Consider the following 20290-nt stretch of genomic DNA (forward strand, 5'->3'; position numbering starts at 1 on the left):
CGATTCAAGAGAGATACTAAGATAATCATCTGAAGCAATGGCCAAGTCGGCTGGAGAAGGGATATGGAGTAGGTTTTTAGTCATAAGAATAGTAGCTGGGTTTTACTATGTGTTAATAAATGAAGGCAGTGCAGGAGTTCCAGGTCCAGGAACCAGTCCATCCCGGATTAAATTAGTAGCTCAACTGTCAAGCCACGTCATTTTAGACAAGTTCATGAATCTCTTTAAGCCTCAGTTTTCTCATTTGTAAACAGGATGTAGTAGTGTCTACCACATTTGGTGGTTATGAGTATGAGGTGAAGTGGTGTGTGTAAAATGATTAGTGGATTTCCAGGCACATAATAATTGCCTTATAAACATTAGCTGCTCTTACTATTTTGAGATTTTCTGTTTACTAACTATATACAATATCCACTTCAAAAAGAATACACATACTTTGAATAATTATAAGGAAAGTGTTTATTAAAATACATTTCATTTTCAGAATTGAGCTGTCAGCTGTTAAAGTGTGTATACAGTTTTTGGGGACATCCTGTATTTGATAAGGCACTTTCAAAATCAAAGCAACTGTGGCTTTGTAGTGTTGGGGGTTAAGAAGATATTTAGGAGATTGTCTGGATAAATACTTTAAGTTTTCTTGATGCAACAAGTTTTTTGGCATTAACTATATATATTGCAAATAATAGCTATGTGGCATGGGAGTGTGTAGAAGACAAATGATAAACTCTTTTCAGGAAAAGGAAAAACAAGCATAGACAATGAAAATTGCAAGCAACGTCTCAATACTCTACTTAGCATTTTGACTTTTAAAAATATAAAGTAGCCGAAACTGGTTTGGCTCAGTGGATAGAGCATCGGCCTGCGGACTGAAAGGTTTTGGGTTCGATTCCGGTCAAGGGCGGTCAAGGGCATGTATGTACCTTGGTTGTGGGCACATCCCCAGTAGGGGGTATGCAGGAGGCAGCTGATTGATGTATCTCTCTCATAGATGTTTCTAACTCTCTATCTCTCTCCCTTCCTTCTGTAAAAAAAAAAAAAAAAAAAAAAAATCAATAAAATATATATATATATATTTTTAAAAATAAAGTAACTGTAGTAAGATTAGAGTCATATTCCTGAGAGCATGTCATTGAAAGAAAGATAAGTGGGTCTTTCTCCAGTTAATTTAACCTAACAAACAAATGACATGCAACTTAAAATGGGAATGGACTTCATTTCTCACCACATGAATTTGTTTACCATGCTTATAAATGCCACCATTCAGCCTTATTGTTATTTGGATTCAGACCTGGCCCTTTATAAAAGCCAGGCTGTACCTGAATATTTGTGGGTTTTTAGCTGATGATTGCTATTGCCTGACTAACTTTTACTAATTGTGCCTGGGCTTCGATGAGGCCTCTGAGCTGTTTTTTAGGTGGTTGCAATTGGATGACACTCGGTGAAAATATTTGGCCAGGCTTTTTTTCAGTGCCGCCCCATCAGCCTACCTTGTCCATACTTGCAGCGTGTTAATGCAAGCTACAAAAGGCAAACCTCAGCTAGCAAACTCGTGGCTTTAGGCGAGATTCTTTTGAATAGTTATCAGCGTATTATTTTCTCTGTGTTGAATATGCATGTAGGAGCATATTTAAGGAGCCATTAAAGCAGCAACATTCAGCTGCCACCTTTTCACCGTTAGAAGTAGAGCTTTTTGCAGATCTACTTTCTAGTGTACTTTTGCTGGTCAAGAAAGAATATCATTTCGGGGCTAGAAATGCACAGTAGTAGTTACAGCTACCATAGTAGTGACTCTGTGTTTAGTAACACCACGAGCACTCGAACCAGCCTCGATTCAAATGAAAACTTTGTCTCTGTTCATTGTGGGCCAACGCTAATCAACTCCTGCATTAGCTTCGGCAATGAATCCGTGGATGGACACAGGTATGGAAACCCTGGTGTGGGATTGTGTGTTAGTCTCAGCGGACGGCGGCCTTTTTTAGCGATTGTGAACTCTGCGACTTCGGAGGGAGAGGCTATATTCTGTTTTGTTCCTTCTTTCAGGTTGGAAATGTTGCAGCAGATTGCCCACCGAGTTCAAAGGGACAGTGTCATCTGTGCAGACAAATTGACACTTGCTCGAAATGCTCTTCAGGCTGTAAGTTAATTTTAGGAGCCTTTGGGTTTGGGGGAGAGGGATCTGTGCATTTGGATGAACTAAAAACGTTTGCATAGCATGTGGTCAGTTCTTGGTATTTTTGCCATTGAAACTTAAGGTTTGTTAAATATTCGGAGCAGTATTTGCTTCATGGAGAAATAGTCAACAGAGGCAAAACATGTTTTTGAACCATAAGGGGGAAAAAAAAGAACTCAAGTAGCCTTGTGTTCCAATATAGCTTACTAGTTTTGACACTTTGTTTTACAAAATTAATATTGACCTCTTTTAAAATACAGGATGCTAAAAGGTTAGAATCGGGGGTGCAGTTTCAGAATGAAGCAGAAATTGCCGGCTATATACTTGAATGTGAGAACCTCTTACGCCAGCATGTAATCGATGTGCAGATACTGATTGATGGAAAATATTACCATGCAGATCAGTTGGTGCAGAGGTAAATGTGCTACTCACCTGCTCATGCCCTGTCCTTCTGTGTCACCATTTCCTGGGCCCTTATGATGGGAATGTAGAGTGGGACGATTTTGTGAATTATTTTTCTTAAGCATTTTTCCGTTGAAAATGCATGTCACGTTAATTCTGGCATATGTTGGTGTGTTAAAAGGTATTTGTTCTGCAAAGATAAATAATAGAAAAACATTTAATAATACATACAATATTTAATATTATAGTACTAAACATACAGTTAAAATATGTGTGGGTATATTTGAAAAGTATCTTTTCTTAATTCAGTGTTCTAGTTTTCTCTTTATATGAAAATGTTTTATAACAAAATGCTGGGAAAATATATGGGTATAAAAAGCTGTATCTCTGGGAAGTAGGTCTGGGGATAGAGATGGAATCTTTTTGGCTGTATGCTATATATATTGCTGTCAATGTATAAGTATATGGATATGTGTGTATATATATATATATATATATATATATATATGCATGTATATGTATATATATAAAAAGTTGTAAATGATGTTTTGATTCAGTTGTTCCACTTTTAGGAATCAATAACAATTTAGGAATTATAACAATAAAACATTTAAATAAATACAGATAAAAACTTTTGGTTTAGATGAGAAATGTTTTATAATAACAAAAGTTTGAAAATTTCCTAAAAGTCAAATAAGAGGAGCATTATCACATCATAGTTCAGTAATTATGTTCATTATAAATGACTAGTAGCCCTGCACACAAATCCGTGTGCCAGTAGCTTTCCAATAGTTTGCTGTTGCCCTCCAGCAGCTCTCTAGCCACTGCCCCACCTTCCTGTTGTTCCCCCCCCCCGTTCCCCCCCCGCCCCCCCAACCCCCCTCCCCTCATAGCTTGCTGCCCTGCCCTCTCCTGTAGCTCTCTGCTACCCGCTTGTAGCTCGCTGCCCCACCCTCCTGCTGATCGGTGATTCAGTTGTTATGCGGTCAGTTGTTACGCTTCACTGTATAATGACCATTTGCATAGTACATCTTTATTATATAGGATAGTTATAAAGACTGTGTGGTAATGAAAGTGCTCTTGGTACAATTTTGTGGGGGGAAAATGTGGTATAAAATTTTATCAATATGATCACAATGTATTTTTCAAATAGTAGACTGTACTTAGCAGTTTAGATTAATAGAACAACTGAATGGAAAGTACAGAGTTTCCCATATGCCTCCTGACATGACTTCTTCCCCTATTAACGTCTTACGTTAGTGTGATACATTTGTTATAATTGATGAACCAGTATTGGCACATTGTGGTTAACGAAAGTCCATAGTTTAACTTAGGGCTTGCTCTTTATAAAGAATGATTTTTACGTTACATCCCTTTTGATTTTATTTTCAGGGTAGCAAAACTGCGCGATGAAATTATGGCCTTAAGGAATGAATGTTCCTCAGTGTACAGCAAAGGACGCATGCTGACGACAGAACAGACGAAGCTCATGATATCAGGAATCACTCAAAGTTTAAACTCAGGATTTGCACAGACCTTAAACCCCAGTCTGAACTCAGGGCTGACCCAGAGTTTAACGCCTTCCCTCACCCCTTCTAGTGTGAAATCTGGCCTGTCATCAGGTCTGACTTCCCGCCTGACTCCATCCCTCACTCCAGTTTACACACCTGGTTTCCCAACAGGATTAGTTCCCAATTTCAATTCAGGAGTAGACACAAATGCATTGCAAACCCTGAAGTTGATGCAGATCCGAAAGCCCCTTCTAAAGTCTTCTTTGCTGGATCAGAACTTAACGGAAGAGGAAATCAACATGAAATTTGTTCAGGATCTTTTGAATTGGGTTGATGAGATGCAGGTAAAAAAAAAAAGTGTGTCCTTTACCTGAAAGTTTCCATCTTTATTGCTATCAATTTCTTTTTTTAAACCTAGGGTCTTTCTGTTTAAAGGGCCAGCTGGACCGCACTGAATGGGGATCAGATTTGCCAAGTGTTGAAAGCCATTTAGATAACCATAAAAATGTTCACCGAGCTATTGAAGAATTTGAATGTAGCCTTAAAGAAGCTAAGATCAGTGAGGTATATGCATTCAAAATCTATATCTATTTCATGTTAGCTTACTGTTTTTTTGTTTGTTTGTTTGTTTGTTTGTTTTTGCTTTTCATGTAAAGACCCTGTGACAAGGTAATAGATACATTGAGTAGGAATCAGAAATCTTCAAGATTCCTAACCTTGGTGTCTTTCTTACACCTTGTTATAGATCCAAATGACGGCGCCTCTTAAGTTAACTTATGCAGAGAAGTTGCACAGGTTAGAGAGTCTGTACGCAAAACTCTTGGTAAGTTTTTATTTTATACTTTCTGTTTCCCTTATCTCTGTTTGTGAAAGATGTGATCCTTACAGTGGTTTTCCTTATAAAGAATACATCCAGGAATCAGGAACGGCACCTTGATACGCTCCATAATTTTATAACTCGTGCCACGAATGAGCTTATTTGGTTGAATGAAAAAGAAGAGGAGGAAGTTGCTTATGACTGGAGTGAAAGAAATACCCACATAGCCCGGAAAAAAGATTACCATGCTGTAAGTGCAACTATGGTAATGGAATGTTAAAGTGGCATTTCAGGTTTAGATCTTTTTCTAATGCATTTCTGAATTCTTTCTTGAATTAGGAATTAATGAGAGAACTGGAGCAAAAGGAAGAAAATATTAAGTCAGTTCAGGAGATAGCAGAGCAGCTGCTTCTGGAAAATCACCCAGCCCGATTAACTATTGAGGTGAGTCAGGAAGTGTAACAGTCATGCTTGAATATCCACATGCGATTATCACCCTATGTATTTTTTCATTGCTGACAAATTGAAAAAATGCCAGCTATCCAATTTTTTATTACAACCTGGCTCCACAGCAATGTTTCTGACACATCATCCTGATTTGCCTTCACTTCCCTTGTTCTAAGTGTGTCACCTGCCCTTCACTGAAAGTAAAGGTACCTTTGTCACCCCTGTAACCCAAGAGGCGAATTGCAGGAAATACAAAGGACTTTGACTTTCCAAACTGTGATGTTTTATTTCCTCCCGACTTGTGTCATGGCACAAGTGGTGAAACCTTGCTAAGCCTCACCTTCCTGCTTAAATGGGAAAATTGCTTCTAACCTGTAGAGCTGTGGTGAGAATAAGAGCAATAATGTAAGGTTCCTACTTAGTATAGTTTAGGGTGCGTAGTATGTTCTTAAGACGTATTCGTTACTGTTATTTAATTAATAATTGTACTTTAGGATCTTAGTTTTGTGAAGTGCATTGAAACAACAAACTGGAAAGGTCTCATTGGAGTGCACATTTCTAATCCAGAAGGTGGATAGTTGATGTGGGATTTTATCACACAGGTTGATAAAATGCAGTGGTGGTGATGGTGGTGGTGGTGTGTTTACTGTAGTTTTCTGGCCTGATATATACTTGTTAGAGTTAGTGACTTTCTAAATTTGACTAACAAGACGGGGAGGAGAGGTTAAGTAAGGTGGCAAGGAGCATCAGACATGGATTAGATGTGTATTTCCAGAGGGAAATGCAGCTGTGCTTACAACGGGACATGCTTTACAGTGTCTCAGATGAAGAAAGAAATGCCTTAGTTCATTGACATTGTCATGACACAGAAGATGAGTGAAATTTCAGGTGTCATTGGGGAGTTTGGGAGTGTGTACATTTGACCTTCTTTTATAGAAAAATAGGGATTTGCATCCACATGAAATGCCAGCTAGGAATGTTAAAGATACAAGAGAAGGAAGGATGATAATAAGGGAAGGAAATTGGAGTAATGAAGGGTCTGGATACACTTTTGAACAGTGATAAACTAAAGACAGAATTGTCCCCAGAGTAGAGAGATGAAAACTGGTAGGAAACATAATTATAGGTTAAGGATTGTTATGGAAATAGAAAATGTGGATGTGAACCTGGTTACTTTTATGTAGAAATGCTAATCTAATGACATGTTTCTTGGGGATAAGATTAGTCATCTTTATGAATTCATTGGCTTAGTCAATATCTGTGTGTACATGGATAATGGTTATCAACAGTATTTCACATTTTATATGAAAAAGAAACTACTGATTTAACAATGCATAATAGGTCTTTAATAGCCATTTTACTCAAAGTAGCTTTATTTGGGGGAACAGATAATATAGTCATGACATGTTGCTGGATTTCCAGTGCAGTTGGAAATTGTACGTACATACCATACAAAAGCTTGCCTGGACATAGGCTCAGCAGGAATGAAATTTTCCAAGAGGAAATATGATAGGCTTACTTAAAGCATCTAGAGTGCTCTCTTCTGGAAGGCAGTGAATTGCACCTTAAATATAATATAAAAGGGTATTGCATGTTCCCCTAAGGAGGTATCTTATACAAGTTTTTTGCCCCCATGAAAGATATGCTTTGTCTTAAATAAAAGTTAAAGCAAACAAATGTTTTAATTATAATTTCTAGTATTATAATTTTTATAATTCCAGAATTACAGTAATATAGGATTGATTGCATACTCTCTTCTTTATCCATCCCAAAAGCCCCAAATATTTTCCTGGTAAAAACGAATAAATTAATTACTCCAGTCCCAAGAGTTTCTGGCCTAGTTTTAGAAGCAAAAACAAGGAGAAAACTACAAAACCATATATTTTGTGTCAAAGGCGTGTTTTATGATCCAGAAATATATAAATTCAGAGAGGAGAAATAAAGTTGAAGGGACAGTGTCATAAAGGAAAGGAATCTTGAGGATTCTAGAGTACAAAAAGGATTGGTGAGAAAGGAGTAGAGGGTTAGCTTGCATCCATTTCAAATGTTAAATTTTTTTTCACGTAAAAATAGCTTCTTCCATATACTATGTTAAGAAAAAATAACTTAAATTTGAAAGAAATTGACTGGACTGATTTAAAAAGTTGACATTAAACTTTTAGGACTGGCTTGGGGAAGTGATAATCTTAGATTAGAGGGACATTCACTACCCTAATTTTCAAGTCTTAATCTGCTAAATAAATAAATAAATAAATAAATAAATAAATAAATCCTACTATCTATGTGGATAGTAGAGTCTTTTCTCCTTTGAAAGCATGGCTGTGTATGCATGTCATTGTTCTCCCCACTGACAGTGGCTGGGTTTTACTTCTAGGCCTACCGAGCGGCAATGCAGACACAGTGGAGCTGGATCCTGCAGCTCTGCCAGTGTGTGGAGCAGCACATAAAGGAGAACACCGCCTATTTCGAGGTATGTGATGGGGTCACCACTTGTGTCCACGGCATTGCGATTTTGGCTGACTCACAGGAAATGCTTTCATCATGTATTGTAAGGTGTACCTAAGGTGCAGGGGGAGATGAACTGAAACGCTTTGTTTGTAAGACACAAAGGATGCATTGAAGCATTCTATTACGGTGGAAATCCTTAATAAAAACAACCTTAAAGTGTCAGAAAAATCTTTATTTTACAAATACATCTCTTACTAAGGAAGTATTTTCAGTACAGAGAGTCATTACCGAGAACTCTTTTCAAAAATGTATTCTTCTTCAGAAGTTTTAGATTATTCTTGGAATTTCACCCCTACCTAAGAATTGCTTGGAATCTAACAAACCTTGGGCATTTATTGTTCACTCATAATTATCTAAGTTCAAGAGTTGCTATTGGGATAAAGGAGGGATGTGGCTATTATGTTGCATTGTTTTGATTTTATTCTGTTCTCACAGATGAGGGGTACACAAAGGGCCCTGGTAATTGAACTTGGTCACTCTGTACTTTACTGGCATATAATCTACTTTAACAACCAGTTTTCATCTTCCCCTAGTTTTTCAATGACGCCAAAGAAGCTACTGATCACTTGAGGAATCTGAAAGATGCCATTCAGCGGAAGTACAGCTGTGACAGATCCAGCAGCATTCACAAGCTGGAAGACCTTGTTCAGGAATCAATGGTACTAGAAAGATTACCTAGAAGTTTCATTAGTAATGTACAATGTACAATGGGAATTTGATAGTTTTCATTATATTTTTATAGGAAGCACGACTGAATATTTCATTAGTACTCTTAATAATTCCACCTTGTCCAATCAAGCATTTAAACATTTATTTTTAGTTTTAGTATTTTTGGTAACATAAGAAAGTGTTTTTTATAGCTTTGATATTTTAAAATGCTTAAAGTGTGTGTGTGTGTGTGTTCATTCAAGTACAAGTACTTAAGTACTTTTTGTATTGTAGGTACTGTTTTAGGTGCTGAGGGTAGAGTATGAATAAAACATACAAGAAACCCCTACTCTCATGGTGCTTACAGGCTAGAGGTGGGAGTAGACAATCAACATGGCAAATCAGTAAAATATGTGTATGTTAGACAACAGTAAATGCTAACGAGGAAGAAAACAACAAAACAAACAAAACCAGGGAAGGGAGATGTACGGGGTGGGGTGGGGAGGGATTGAAAGTTTAGACCTTGTGGTCAGGGCGGCCTCTCTGATGGTTGCATTTCTATAAAGCCCCCAAACAACAGAGACCACAAGTCTTTTGCCACTTAAAATCTGTCTCATTTACTACGTAGGAGGAGAAAGAAGAGCTCTTGCAGTATAAAAGCACAGTGGCAAGCCTGGTGGGGAGAGCAAAAACAATAATTCAGCTGAAGCCAAGGAACCCTGACTGTCCACTCAAAACATCTATTCCAATCAAAGCCATCTGTGACTACAGACAAATTGAGGTACTTAAGCTCCTAGAAACAGACCAGTTTCTGGCATTGTTCATAAGAAACGACAACAACAACAATTCCCAAGATTTGGGTATGGAAAAAAAGATTAGTCAACAGTGATCTCATTTGGTTGTTCTGTTCTTCATTTTAAACCAGATAACCATTTACAAAGATGATGAATGTGTTCTGGCAAACAACTCTCATCGCGCCAAATGGAAGGTCATCAGCCCCACGGGGAATGAGGCCATGGTCCCCTCTGTGTGCTTCTCAGTCCCTCCACCAAACAAAGAAGCGGTTGACTTTGCAAACAGGTTCGTGTGCATTAGCTGAAATGATCTGGGAAGCTCTCTGAAGGTTAAATAAATAATCAATACTTTGTCAGGGCCCACAGGATCAGAAGGATCTAAAACTAGCAAACATGGGCTATTTCACACCCACACACATACGTTAAAAAAGAAAGAAAGGAGAGAAATTGTAGCATGTGTTCAAGGAAAAAGCTTAATCTGTCTTTTCTTTCATGTATTTCAGAATTGAACAACAATATCAGAATGTCCTAACTCTTTGGCATGAGACTCACATAAACATGAAGAGTGTAGTATCCTGGCACTATCTCATCAACGAAATTGATAAAATCCGAGCTAGCAATGTGGCTTCAGTAAGTATAAATCTACACCTTAACCTAACCTGTCCAAAAATGTGGGGCACCTTGTCATGAAGAATAGAGTTTGTGTTTGCTATACCCGTGGTCCGCACACTGTGGCTGGTGAACCACATGTGGCTCTTTGGCTCCTTGAGTGTGGCTCTTCCACAAAATACCACAGCCTTGGCGAGTCTATTTTGAAGAAGTGGCGTTAGGAGAAGTTTAAGTTTAAAATATTTGGCTCTCAAAAGAAATTTTAATCGTTGTACTGTTGATATTTGGCTCTGTTGACTAATGAGTTTGCCGACCACTGTGCTATACGATAGGATGGATTCCAGCAGGGCCAATGTTCAGTCACTCATTCCATGCTATTTGTTATATTCTTACTATTTATGGGGCACTTTCTAAGAATTGGGGTCATCTGGAGATCACACATTTCACTTGATGCTTATATTTTGATAGGGAGACAGAATATAGTGTTTGGACTTCCAGAGATGAGTCCAGTTTAATGTCATTTAATGAATTTTAGAGTCTTGTTCTTCTTTGTTTTTTGAAACCTGAAATTGTTAACAAAGAGAAAATTAATTTCAAATGGTTCTTGTATTTATGACTATTGATTTGAACAGGCCTATACCATGAAAATTTAACCTGAGATCTGTCCCATTTAATTTTAACTCAGTACTATAGTCACTCAGTTATATGGTCCCTGGTCTTCTCTAGATAAAGACAATGTTACCTGGTGAACATCAGCAAGTACTGAGTAATCTACAGTCTCGTTTTGAAGATTTTCTGGAAGATAGCCAGGAATCCCAGATATTTTCAGGACCAGATATCACACAGCTGGAAAAGGAGGTGAATGTGTGTAAGCAGTATTATCAAGAACTTCTGAAATCTGCAGAAAGAGGTAAAGCACGGCATCTTTGTCTTCCCCCTCCTCCCCGCCGACCCCACATAGGTGCTTAATACAGGCTATTTCTTGCTCTGAATGGGAATTTCAGTCTTAGGTGTGTTATGCCACTCAGCCTGTGACAGGTAGACACAGTTGCAGAAAAATTAAAAGCATGTTTAAGGTGTGAATATGCAAAAAGGGATTAATTTTTTTTCTAGTTGATGAATTAATAAAAAGATGCCAACCAAATAGTATGACAAATGATGGCATCTTAATGCATCTGCTTTTCAACATTTTCATGATTTGGCAGTGTAGTGTTCAGAATGATGATCTTTTCGTTTCAGAAAAGATTCATTTATTTTTCCATGTACCAAACTTGGACTTTTAAAAAAGACTTTCTTCTTTAGAGGATCTTTAGATTCACAGCAAAACTGAGAGGAAGGTGTAGAGATTTTTCCATAACCAAACTTTACACAAGGGTTAAAGGAAAAGATTTTTGTCTAGTTTATTTTTATTTAATATAAATTTTATTTGAAACTTTTGATGTTACTTAGAGACAAAAACTGTATTAGTAATATTCTATTTTTAAAAATTTTAAACATGAACATATTTTAATCTACCTTTAATTTTTCAGGATTTTTATTTACTTTTTTAGTTAATCTACAACTAATGCAATTCACATTTTCCTGAACATGAAAGAGCAATATATTACTTTCCTTGAACATAATATGATAGAAATGGGCACCTCAAATGGCATTAGGGAAATTTTATTAACTCTTTGTAAATTGTAGGTCACACTTTTAAGGTTTATGTCCTTAGGATGAGTTTGTGATGATATCTGGTAGCATTAGTCTGACTCACTATGTTCCAGTAGTAATAAAACTGCTATAAAAAAAAAAAAAAAAAAAAAAAAAAAAAAAAAAAAAACACGAGAAGAGCATCCAAATGATAGAAAACAAGATGTTTTCCAATCATTATGTTTACATTCACAGAGGAGCAAGAGGAATCAGTTTATAATCTCTACATCTCTGAAGTGAGAAACATTAGACTTCGGTTAGAGAACTGTGAAGATCGGTTGATCAGACAGATCCGAACTCCACTGGAAAGAGACGATTTGCATGAAAGTGTGTTCAGAATCACAGAGCAGGAGGTGAGATTTGTAAATGTGTTGGGGTATAATTTAACTTAAAGTAAATTACTATCTTAATGACTGCCAACTCCTGTAACTTCTAACATGCTCAACTTCGCCCGGTGGTCACTTTGTAAGGTGTGATTATGTTCTTATTGGTTATTGTAAACCAGCATTTCTTTACTTCAGCTCCACCTCTGACTCAGGCAAATAGGTCCCCCCTTACCTATCATGGTGGAGGCTGTAAGGGCTTCTCACAGTGCAAATCATTAGACGTTTGTTCACCATATGCTACATGCAAAAGCACTAAGTTAGATGTTTGGGCTTGAAAAGATGAGCAATAAGGGAATTAATGATAACAAAACTTGATACTATGGCTTAGTTCCTTTGCTAAAAAGTAAAGCATATGCAGAATTTTAAGTCAGTGATCATAATGTAAAACGTGAATTTTAAAACTGTTGAAAGAGCCCTGGCTGGAGCACAGTGGTTAGAGTGTCAGCCTGTACACAGAAGGGTTTAGGGTTCGATTGTCAGTCAAGGGGAGGTACCTGGGTTCGATTCCCTGCCGGGTTGGGGCGCCTGCGGGAGGCAACCAAACCATGTGTCTCACATCAACGTGGCTCCCTCTCCCTCTCTCCTTCTCTCCCTCCTTTTGGCCTTTTGTCTTCTCCTCCCTCCAGCCCTTTCACTCTCTAAAAATCAATGGAAAAAATACCCTCAGGCGATGATTAACAAAAAAAAAACAGACAAACAAACAAAACCTGTTTAAAGAAACTGTTTCATCTGGAGTGAAAACCCCTAATACCAATGTTTGTTCTCTCTTTCATAGAAACTCAAGAAAGAGCTGGAGCGTCTGAAAGATGATTTGGGAACAATCACAAATAAATGTGAAGACTTTTTCAGTCAGGCAGCAGCCTCTCCATCAGTCCCTACCTTACGCTCTGAGCTCAGTGTGGTCCTTCAGAACATGAACCAAGTCTACTCTATGTCTTCCACCTACATAGAGAAGTATGTGACCACTGTCTTAATATAACTTTGCTCCCGACAACTGTCCTGTTTTTACATATGTGCCATGCATTTAAAATATTCACTTTATGAATATTTATAATTCACCTTTATTTTTCCTTAACAATATAGTAAGTATTTCTAAAGATTTGGGATGCTTCTTCATGTTGAAAGGGAATGTGCCACAGAGATTAGGGCGCAATGTATGATCTTTTCACATTTTGCCTAAAGTTTTAGTAACTTAGCCGTTGCAGTCTGTAGGATTTTCCTCTCAAGCTTGGTCTAAACAATACTTGAAAGAAGACCATCTTATCTTGGAATCTCTTGCTAAATACCACTTGTGGTCCCTACTATCTATCAAGAAGACAGTCAAATGAATATGTCTTGTAGGTAATATGTCAGTGTTTCAACATGAAGAACATGCTATATTATGTATCATAATGGTGCTTCAGGACTGCATGATGGGAAAATAAACATTTACCAATAGAAGGCTGTTGTTTAATTCTCCTTATTAGGTTGAAAACTGTTAATTTTGTGATAAAATATACGCAAGATGCAGAAGCCCTTGTAAAGCTGTATGAGACAAAACTGTGTGAAGAAGAAGCAGTAACAGCAGACAAGAATAATATCGAGAATCTAATTAGTACTTTAAAGGTATGAGTCTCACCTTTGGCTGTTTTTCAAGGTCATACTCTGAAAGTATTTCACTAGCATTTTTTTAAAATATATTTTTATTGATTTTGTACAGAGAGGAAGGGAGAGATAGAGAGTTAGAAACATCGGTGAGAGAGAGTCATCGATCAGCTGCCTCTTGCACACCCCCTACTGGGGATATGCCCGCAACCAAGGTACATGCCCTTGACCGGAATCAAACCCGGGACCTTTCAGTCCCCAAGCCGACGCTCTATCCATTGAGCCAAACTGGTCTTGGCTTCACTAGCATTTTGATCTTCAAACATCAATAGTTAAATATTTTAATTTGATTATATTTACGTTCACTCTGTTGCATATCTCTATAATGCCATAGCTTACTACAAATAAGTATGTTCAGGCATTTGTAATTTGAGGTGAGATCTTGAAAGTTTGAATCTTCTTGACAATAGCTTTTTATAATCAGTTCATGTTGGCAGCAAGTGGAGTTGAAGCTAAAAATTAAATTATTTGTAATTTATTCTCTTGCTGAAAAAGAGAGTTATTTTAAAAATAACTCTCATACGGTTTAACCTAATACATTATTTTTGTATATGAAAGATATTCTTTTCTTTCTCTGATTTTATAGCAGTCAAGGGACTGCTATAAATAAATTGTAAAATTAGGTAAATAACGTGTTTGCTCAGTGAGTGGTTGACACATTTTTATAACTTCCACCTATTAATGTATTTTAGCAATGGAGGGCTGAAGTAGATGAGAAGAGAGAGGTATTCCACTCATTGGAGGATGAGCTGCAGAAGGCTAAAGCCATCAGTGATGAAATGTTTAAGACATACAAAGAACGGGACCTTGATTTTGACTGGCACAAAGAAAAGGCCGATCAGTTAGCCGAAAGGTGGCAAAATGTTCATGTTCAGATTGACAACAGGTTAGTATCTCTTTTTTTGTTCAGGTTTAGTACAGATTTAATGTCTATCCTTATATTCTAGGTAAAACCTAAACTTATTAGGCTGTTTTAAAATTCTTTATGTATAGTTAATTTCATATACATAGTTAATTTTGACATATTTAATTAGAGGCCCAGTGCACAAAATACATGCACTACTAGGGCCTCTAGGCCTGGCTGGCTGGTGATTAGGGCCGAACAGGGCCTTCTGGCTGCTGGCTGGGGCCTCCCTTCTCTGGCTGCCAGCTGCTGGCTGGGACCTTCCTTTGTTCTGTGCCACCCTCTGGTGGTCAGCACATGTCATAGTGCACGATCAAACTTGCGGTCTCCCGGTCTCCTGAGGGACACATTATATATATATTATATATATATAATTATATTCTTTCTTAAATGTTGGATTTAAGTAAAATATTTAACTTCAAAATAAAAATTTCAATTTTATGTTATTAAAACTATTGATATACTCTGGTATTTGGACAGTTAATCTACTTGCCTTTAAAGGCAAGTAGGGTAAAACAATATAGTTCTCCTTTTATTACAGCTTACAATACTCAAACACAATATTTAAATAATTCAAAATTGTTACCAACTTACAAGATTTAGTAAGAGCATGAGCCATGTTGCACTCTCTACTAAACCTAAGAGGTGTAAATAAATTGCAGTGATTTGATGTTCACTTTTATGGGAGATATAAAAACATTGAAAAGAAATAAAAAAGTGAAAGGAAATTTGATGGTTTTAGGTCTCCATCTTAAAAGAAACAGAATAGTGTCTTTCTCATTAATTTCATGTTTATATTAAGGCAAAGAAAATGCTTTAATGATATAATACCATTCTTGAGAAGTAAAATTATATTCAAATATAGAATATCACATCTCTATAAAATATGTGATATATAGGTTTAATTTAGTGATTTTAAATCATATAGACTGAATCATTTAATCACAACTCCATGTTGAACCATTCTCTGAACATCTTGTCCTTATTTCTAAAGTGAACTGCCATCTGATGCAAGCTTTGGGTATGCAAGGCATGCTGATTGATAATGATTATGGCTAAGTTTCCAGTTTTCCTGCTTTTTAGCTTTAGTCCCTTGGGCTTGTCCCTAGGGATATTCACGTGCACAACTCCATGAATAAAATATTTAGATGGAACCCAAGCCAACATGATTACCCTTAGAGGTGTGTCTCAGGGTGCTGTGCCCTTGAATTGTTGTGCTTAGTGCATTGCAGTACAGTTAGTCTGTCTCTCCCTTCTTCACTACACCTATCACCCTTCTAATGGATGCTATTGGAGACGGTGACTATTCTGTTATTTTTTTAGGTTACGGGACTTAGAAGGCATTGGCAAATCACTGAAGTACTACAGAGATACCTATCACCCTTTAGATGACTGGATCCAACAGGTTGAAATTACTCAGAGAAAGATTCAGGAAAATCAGCCTGAAAATAGTAAAACCTTAGCCACACAGCTGAATCAACAGAAGGTATGTGAACACAATTCCCTGTGCTAGGGTTGTGTTTGCCTTTGGCCAGTAATGACCTCTATCTTACTTTCCCTTGTTAAAAGAAAAAACAAAAAGCTATTTGGAAGAAGGTAGGAAAAATCATAAATATTAAAATATTGCAATGCAAACCTATACATATCATTTACTTTGATTTGTTGGAAGTCATTTTGAAAGCATAAGGACTAAGAAGGTGACATGTTGGGGTAATTTTAAAATTTCTAGTGATCATTTAATCATAGTACGGAAATCTCTTTGTTACTCGCTGGTCACAATAGTTTTATGGGATCCTAAATAAATGAAAATAATTAGTGGTAGAAAATTAAATAGCCACATTTGACAGAAAGTGCATTGCTTTGAGATTTTTTTCTGTCTTGAAGGGCCAATAATTTTTAGCTCTGTTATGATCAGGGATAGGTGGGGGCCAAGGGATTAAGTCTACTTTTGGATAATTTTTATGAAGTTTTGTAATTTTTGCTTTAGAGCCCCATGTGGGTGGGTCACTTAAATGGCTTAATCTAGAAGTTTGTGATTTCCCCATAAGGCACATTACATATTATGTACTAAGGGCTAAGGAGTAATACTTTTAAATTATGTGGATATTTCTTAGTTCCTGAGCATCTTAAGTGGTTGAATAGCATAGAATCCCTTTCTCCTTTTTCTTCTAAATTGTGTGTATTTATAGATGCTGGTGTCAGAGATAGAAATGAAACAGAGCAAAATGGATGAATGTCAAAAATATGCAGAACAGTACTCAACTGCAGTGAAGGTATGTGGATCCAGTTATTTACTTCTATCAAATTTACTATTTGGGCATGTGATTCTACATTGAACTTTCAAAGCCTTTACAAGTCATTTCACTCTGTGTTGAAAGTGAAAACAGTCTTCATTTGAAAACTTTTTGACACTTACCTACCTTATAATTCTTTGACATCTGAGTCACATAAGAGCCCTTGGTTTGTTCATTTTCTCTATGTTGCACAGCACATGCACAAATGCCCCTCTATACGCATATGAAATACAGAGCTTTGAAATTAATTTCATTAAAAAAAATATATATTTTTTATTTTAGGGAATAAGGGGAGAGGGAGAGAGAGAGAGAAACATCAATGATAAAAATCATTGATCGGCTGCTCCTGCACATCCCCTACTAGGAATCAAGCCTGCAACCCGGGCATGTACCCTGACTGGGAATCAAATCATAACCTCCTGGTTCATAGGCTGATGCTCAACTGCTGAGCCACATCAGCTGGGCTAAAATTTATATATATATATATGATTTCAGAGAAGCAGGGAGAGATAAATAGAAACATCAAGGATGAGAGAGAGAGTCATTGATCAGCTGCCTCCTGCACGCCCCACCACTGGGGATCAAACCTGCAATCGGGGCATGTGTCCTTGGCCAGAATCAAACTTGGGACCCTTCAGTCCTCAGGCAGATACTCTATCCACTGAGCCAAACTGGCTAGGGCTAAAATTTATTTCTTAGTCACTTTGGGCCACCTCTCTCTCTACTTCCCTCTTTGCCTCCTCTCAGCCTTAGTCTTGCCCTCTCTCTCCTTTCTTTAACAGCGCTAGAGTATCCCATTAAAGAACCTCTAACATTTTCTGTTCTCATGCATTGTGAAATCTTCAGTAATATATCATCTTCAGCCACCCAGATACCCATTGCCATTGCCTAGCTAGAGGAGAGGGAGGCTGAGTGTAGCTAGCATATTGTACTAAATGTTTTCATGAGTTTCTAAAGAGACTTAGGAACTTTCCTCACCATCCTTAATGTTTCTGATTTTATTACCACTGAGTGGACATGTCAGGATGGGATAGGTTTCTAAAAATATTGTTTTGTGATATTTTCTTTAAAGTCATTCAGTGAAACTAAGATCCATTAGGAAGCCTTAGCTCTTTGCTTTAATTAATTTCATCTCATTGACTCCTTTATCCAGGACTACGAATTACAAACAATGACCTACCGGGCCATGGTAGATTCACAACAAAAGTCTCCAGTGAAACGGCGGAGAATGCAGAGCTCCGCAGATCTCATCATCCAAGAGGTAATACAAGTACCGCAGAGAAGGGAGAGAGTATAAGGGAGAGAAACAGCACTTTAAAAATTTTATATATTTACATAATAAAATATACATGGAAACTTGATCATTTTAGCCATTTTTAAGTGCACAATTCATTGACATTTAGTAAACTGATAATATTCTGCTGCCTTGACTACTAACCATTTCCAGAAAATTTTCAACATTCCAAAAAAGAAAGTTTCTACCTATAAACTACACTTTATAAAAATCTTTAATCTGGATTAATTATTAGTTGCAGATGATAATAAATGTACTTCTTGATGAAATGTAGAAGAAAACTGCCATTTAGTATGGTTTGCACAGCAGTAATAAGCTAATTCCAGTTACTATTACTGGGGATTGTGTACTTTGCTTTCGCAAAGCCTAGTTTATATTGTAGTTGTTAATGTTTATTCAAGTCATGTAGGGCATCTGGAGATTATGTTTTTATTATTCTTTTCTTACTTGCAGTTCATGGACCTACGGACACGATATACTGCTCTGCTCACCCTCATGACACACTATATTAAATTTGCTGGTGATTCATTGAAGAGGCTGGAAGAAGAAGAGGTAACCATTAAGTATGAACATCTAACTGAAAAGGAAGTATATAGTATGGTTTGGAAAAACAAAAATGGTTTCATGGTAAATTTATATGGTTGATAACTGATATGTAAGTAACTGTTTTATTATAAAATTATAATGTACAAGAGTAGAGGCCTTGGATTTTTTTTTTTTTTTAACATTTTAAAGATTTTCCCAAATAGGAAATTTTTATTTTCATTGTAGGACTACATTATGATAGGATTAATGTCTTAAATGTTTCTACTTAAATTCTGAAATTTTGACACTGGTGGAATTTTTCTCAGTTGTCTCACAGTTGAGAAGTATACTTTGAAATATAGTTACTACTGTTACAATGCCTGCAGAAATGCTGTATAAACAAATTTGCTTTATGCCTTTTAAATTATTTTACATCTTAAAGGATATAAAACACAGTTTTATTTAGAAATAGTAGATGTTTGTACAAAATGGTAGTACTTTTTAAGAATTGCACAGTTTTTAAAATTTATTAATATTTATTCATTTGCCAAAAAGATTTGGTATATAGTAAAAAGAATGTTTAAGTATCACTCTAATTTGGAGTACTTCTGTAGCTTTGATTCAGCATTTAAAAAAAATATTCACAAATAGAGTAAGGAGTTATTTATAAATATCTTGTCATAAAAGATTATTATATATACTTTTGAAGGGATTATGCTATGCTCTATTATCTTGGTATGATTTCTATTCATAACTTTAGAACAGACAAAAATAGTAGACTGAATGCTAAAATTAGTAAATTGTGGGGCATTAGTCATTTTAAAATAGACTGTTGTTGAAAATTCTGAAGATAATTATACTTAATATAACTGTTCATATAATGAGAGAGCCAAAACAGCAGTCCATGTCTAATGGATATTACATTCCTAGTTTCTAAAAATGTCACTGCTTTTGTAAACTATTTTAGTCTGTTCAATGTTAACAGTTTTCTGCAACTAAGTCACTAACATAGCTAATTGCATGTCTTTATAACTAGCTTTCTTTTTGCTTAGACAGGAGAATCAGAATATTTGTGACCATGCAAATAATTGGCATACATCTCTCATTTATGGAAGAACATCCATAATTTTTAATATCTTTACTTTTTTAAGGGATACATTTCCATTTTAAATGTCATACAGGTCTTTTAAATTATATTTTTAAAGTACTTTAAGTCCTTTTTCTTTTTTATAGTATATATCTTATTGCACATACATGATCCACTTTGCTCAATTTATCTGATGAGATAGAATCGAATGGTATTTCACAAAGTCTGAATATTTACAAATTGTGCTTCTCATCCTTTGAAATGAAAAAGAATGATAGTGAATTGAAAGACAAAACAATATATGCCATGCAAAGACTGTACTATAAAATAGATTTTAAAAGTTCCTGAAAAAAATTCATTACTTAGGAATCATAATAATAGAATGTAAAGGATATTTTTTATAAAAGATATATAGCTCAGTTTTTAGACTCCAAAGAGCAGTGTTTCTGAAACCGAGTCTGAGGAGCCATATGGGAAACCTTAGTCTGAGAGTAGAATTTTTCATAATAAACATTAAAATCAAAGAGGGATGCAAGTTAATTTCAGAAGATAATATCA

The 20290-nt window shown here is 36.3% G+C and overlaps 1 protein-coding gene across 33 annotated transcripts in view; it reads left to right on the plus strand.

Annotated features, from left to right (window-relative positions):
- DST (dystonin) overlaps positions 1-20290 on the plus strand; it is a 419024-nt gene that overhangs the window by 247003 nt on the left and 151731 nt on the right. For 28 of the 33 annotated variants that reach the window (XM_045573100.1, XM_045573106.1, XM_045573103.1 and 25 more), the window contains 21 exons: positions 2041-2134; positions 2431-2585; positions 3965-4427; positions 4519-4647; positions 4829-4906; positions 4989-5150; positions 5240-5344; positions 7722-7817; positions 8389-8514; positions 9132-9284; positions 9429-9583; positions 9801-9927; positions 10633-10816; positions 11794-11951; positions 12760-12938; positions 13451-13589; positions 14321-14514; positions 15856-16018; positions 16722-16805; positions 17980-18087; positions 18574-18672. In XM_045573100.1, the coding sequence (XP_045429056.1) occupies positions 2041-2134; positions 2431-2585; positions 3965-4427; positions 4519-4647; positions 4829-4906; positions 4989-5150; positions 5240-5344; positions 7722-7817; positions 8389-8514; positions 9132-9284; positions 9429-9583; positions 9801-9927; positions 10633-10816; positions 11794-11951; positions 12760-12938; positions 13451-13589; positions 14321-14514; positions 15856-16018; positions 16722-16805; positions 17980-18087; positions 18574-18672 (3151 nt within the window). Of the gene's footprint in view, positions 1-1563; positions 1921-2040; positions 2135-2430; positions 2586-3964; positions 4428-4518; positions 4648-4828; positions 4907-4988; positions 5151-5239; positions 5345-5532; positions 5733-7721; positions 7818-8388; positions 8515-9131; positions 9285-9428; positions 9584-9800; positions 9928-10632; positions 10817-11793; positions 11952-12759; positions 12939-13450; positions 13590-14320; positions 14515-15855; positions 16019-16721; positions 16806-17979; positions 18088-18573; positions 18673-20290 lie in introns of those variants that run through there. The other 5 variants (XM_036415469.2, XM_036415478.2, XM_036415477.2 and 2 more) reach the window with 5 other exon arrangements.

The sequence above is a fragment of the Pipistrellus kuhlii genome, unplaced genomic scaffold (genome assembly GCF_014108245.1).
Source record: "Pipistrellus kuhlii isolate mPipKuh1 unplaced genomic scaffold, mPipKuh1.p scaffold_m20_p_5, whole genome shotgun sequence".
In the NCBI taxonomy this organism is placed as follows: Eukaryota; Metazoa; Chordata; class Mammalia; order Chiroptera; family Vespertilionidae; genus Pipistrellus; species Pipistrellus kuhlii.